Genomic DNA, 1077 nt, shown 5'->3' with positions numbered 1-1077 from the left:
TCAAAAGTCCTTTAGCAAAACGAATTACAGCATTTTCATTCAAAACAGTCTGCCAGTCTTCCCGAAACGAGAGGCTATCTAGATTCTACACGTCAAAAATCTCACGCTGACTCTGATCAGCCGCGTTTGATGGCTTCTCTAATAGTTGCCACACACAGTAAGCTCTAGTTTCATTATTAATTCACTCCATCAGAAAAATTGTTCCAGCCTTTTATCGATATATAAGCACCCACTCTGCTTCCATTTCTACAAACTACTCCAAGCATCCCAATTAACACCTTTCAGAGAAGGAAGTAGCATAAAGAAATAGAAACAAGCTTTTGCATTTGCTGTTCCTAGAGAAGAAAATGGCAGAGTATGGCACTATGACATCAGATGAACTCAGGCGAAAGAAAAGGATCAAGTTGGCCATATATATTGCTGCTTTTGCTGTGTTTCAGACCATTGTCATCTTGGTATTTGCACTCACTGTGATGCGTGTTAAGACCCCTAAGGTCAGGTTGGGTGCTAATATCACGTTCCAGAACTTCAACACTGGAACCCAAGCATCACCTTCCTTTGACTTAAGCTTCACAACCCAAGTTGGAATGAAGAATACAAACTTTGGTCCTTACAAATATGATAGCACCATTGCCACGTTCATGTACCAGGGTGTGACAATAGGGCAAGTCACTATACCTAAAGGTAAGGCTGGGCTCCGCTCGACAAAAAAAGTTACTGTCACAGTTAATGTGAATTCAAATGCCCTGTCAAGCACTACTGGCCTTGGAAGTGAGTTAGGTGCTGGGGTGTTAACTCTGAACGGCCAGGCCAAGCTTAGTGGGAAAGTGGAATTGATGTTTGTGATGAAGAAGAAGAAATCTGCCGAAATGAACTGCTCCATGACTATCGATTTGTCATCAAAGGCGATCCAATCTATGATTTGCGAGTGAACATTAAGCTGTTTTGCTTCATTTCTTTTAATTCTATTCTTTTGATGGATTTGTAATTTTTTCTTCTTCTTATAATTATTACCATTTTGTGGGAATACTTGTATTGACCACGATTTACTATATGAGAATATATATTTTTTTTCTA

At 39.6% G+C, this 1077-nt stretch overlaps 1 protein-coding gene across 1 annotated transcript; it reads left to right on the top strand.

Moving 5' to 3' along the window:
- The first annotated feature begins 50 nt into the window (after nucleotides 1–50).
- Nucleotides 51–1077, top strand: LOC126713431 (uncharacterized). Its single transcript, XM_050413185.1, has one exon. The coding sequence runs from the start codon at nucleotides 348–350 to the stop codon at nucleotides 930–932; it is 585 nt and encodes a 194-aa protein (XP_050269142.1). The 5' UTR covers nucleotides 51–347; the 3' UTR covers nucleotides 933–1077.

The sequence above is a fragment of the Quercus robur genome, chromosome 2 (assembly GCF_932294415.1).
Source record: "Quercus robur chromosome 2, dhQueRobu3.1, whole genome shotgun sequence".
Lineage (NCBI taxonomy): Eukaryota > Viridiplantae > Streptophyta > Magnoliopsida > Fagales > Fagaceae > Quercus > Quercus robur.
Note: the sequence above shows the minus strand (reverse complement) of the source record. Positions and strands in the feature narration are given on the sequence as shown.

What these genes read in the sequence shown, in the direction of transcription:
- LOC126713431 (XM_050413185.1), top strand. Translation starts at nt 348, where the DNA reads ATGGCAGAGTATGGCACTATGACATCAGATGAACTCAGGCGAAAGAAA.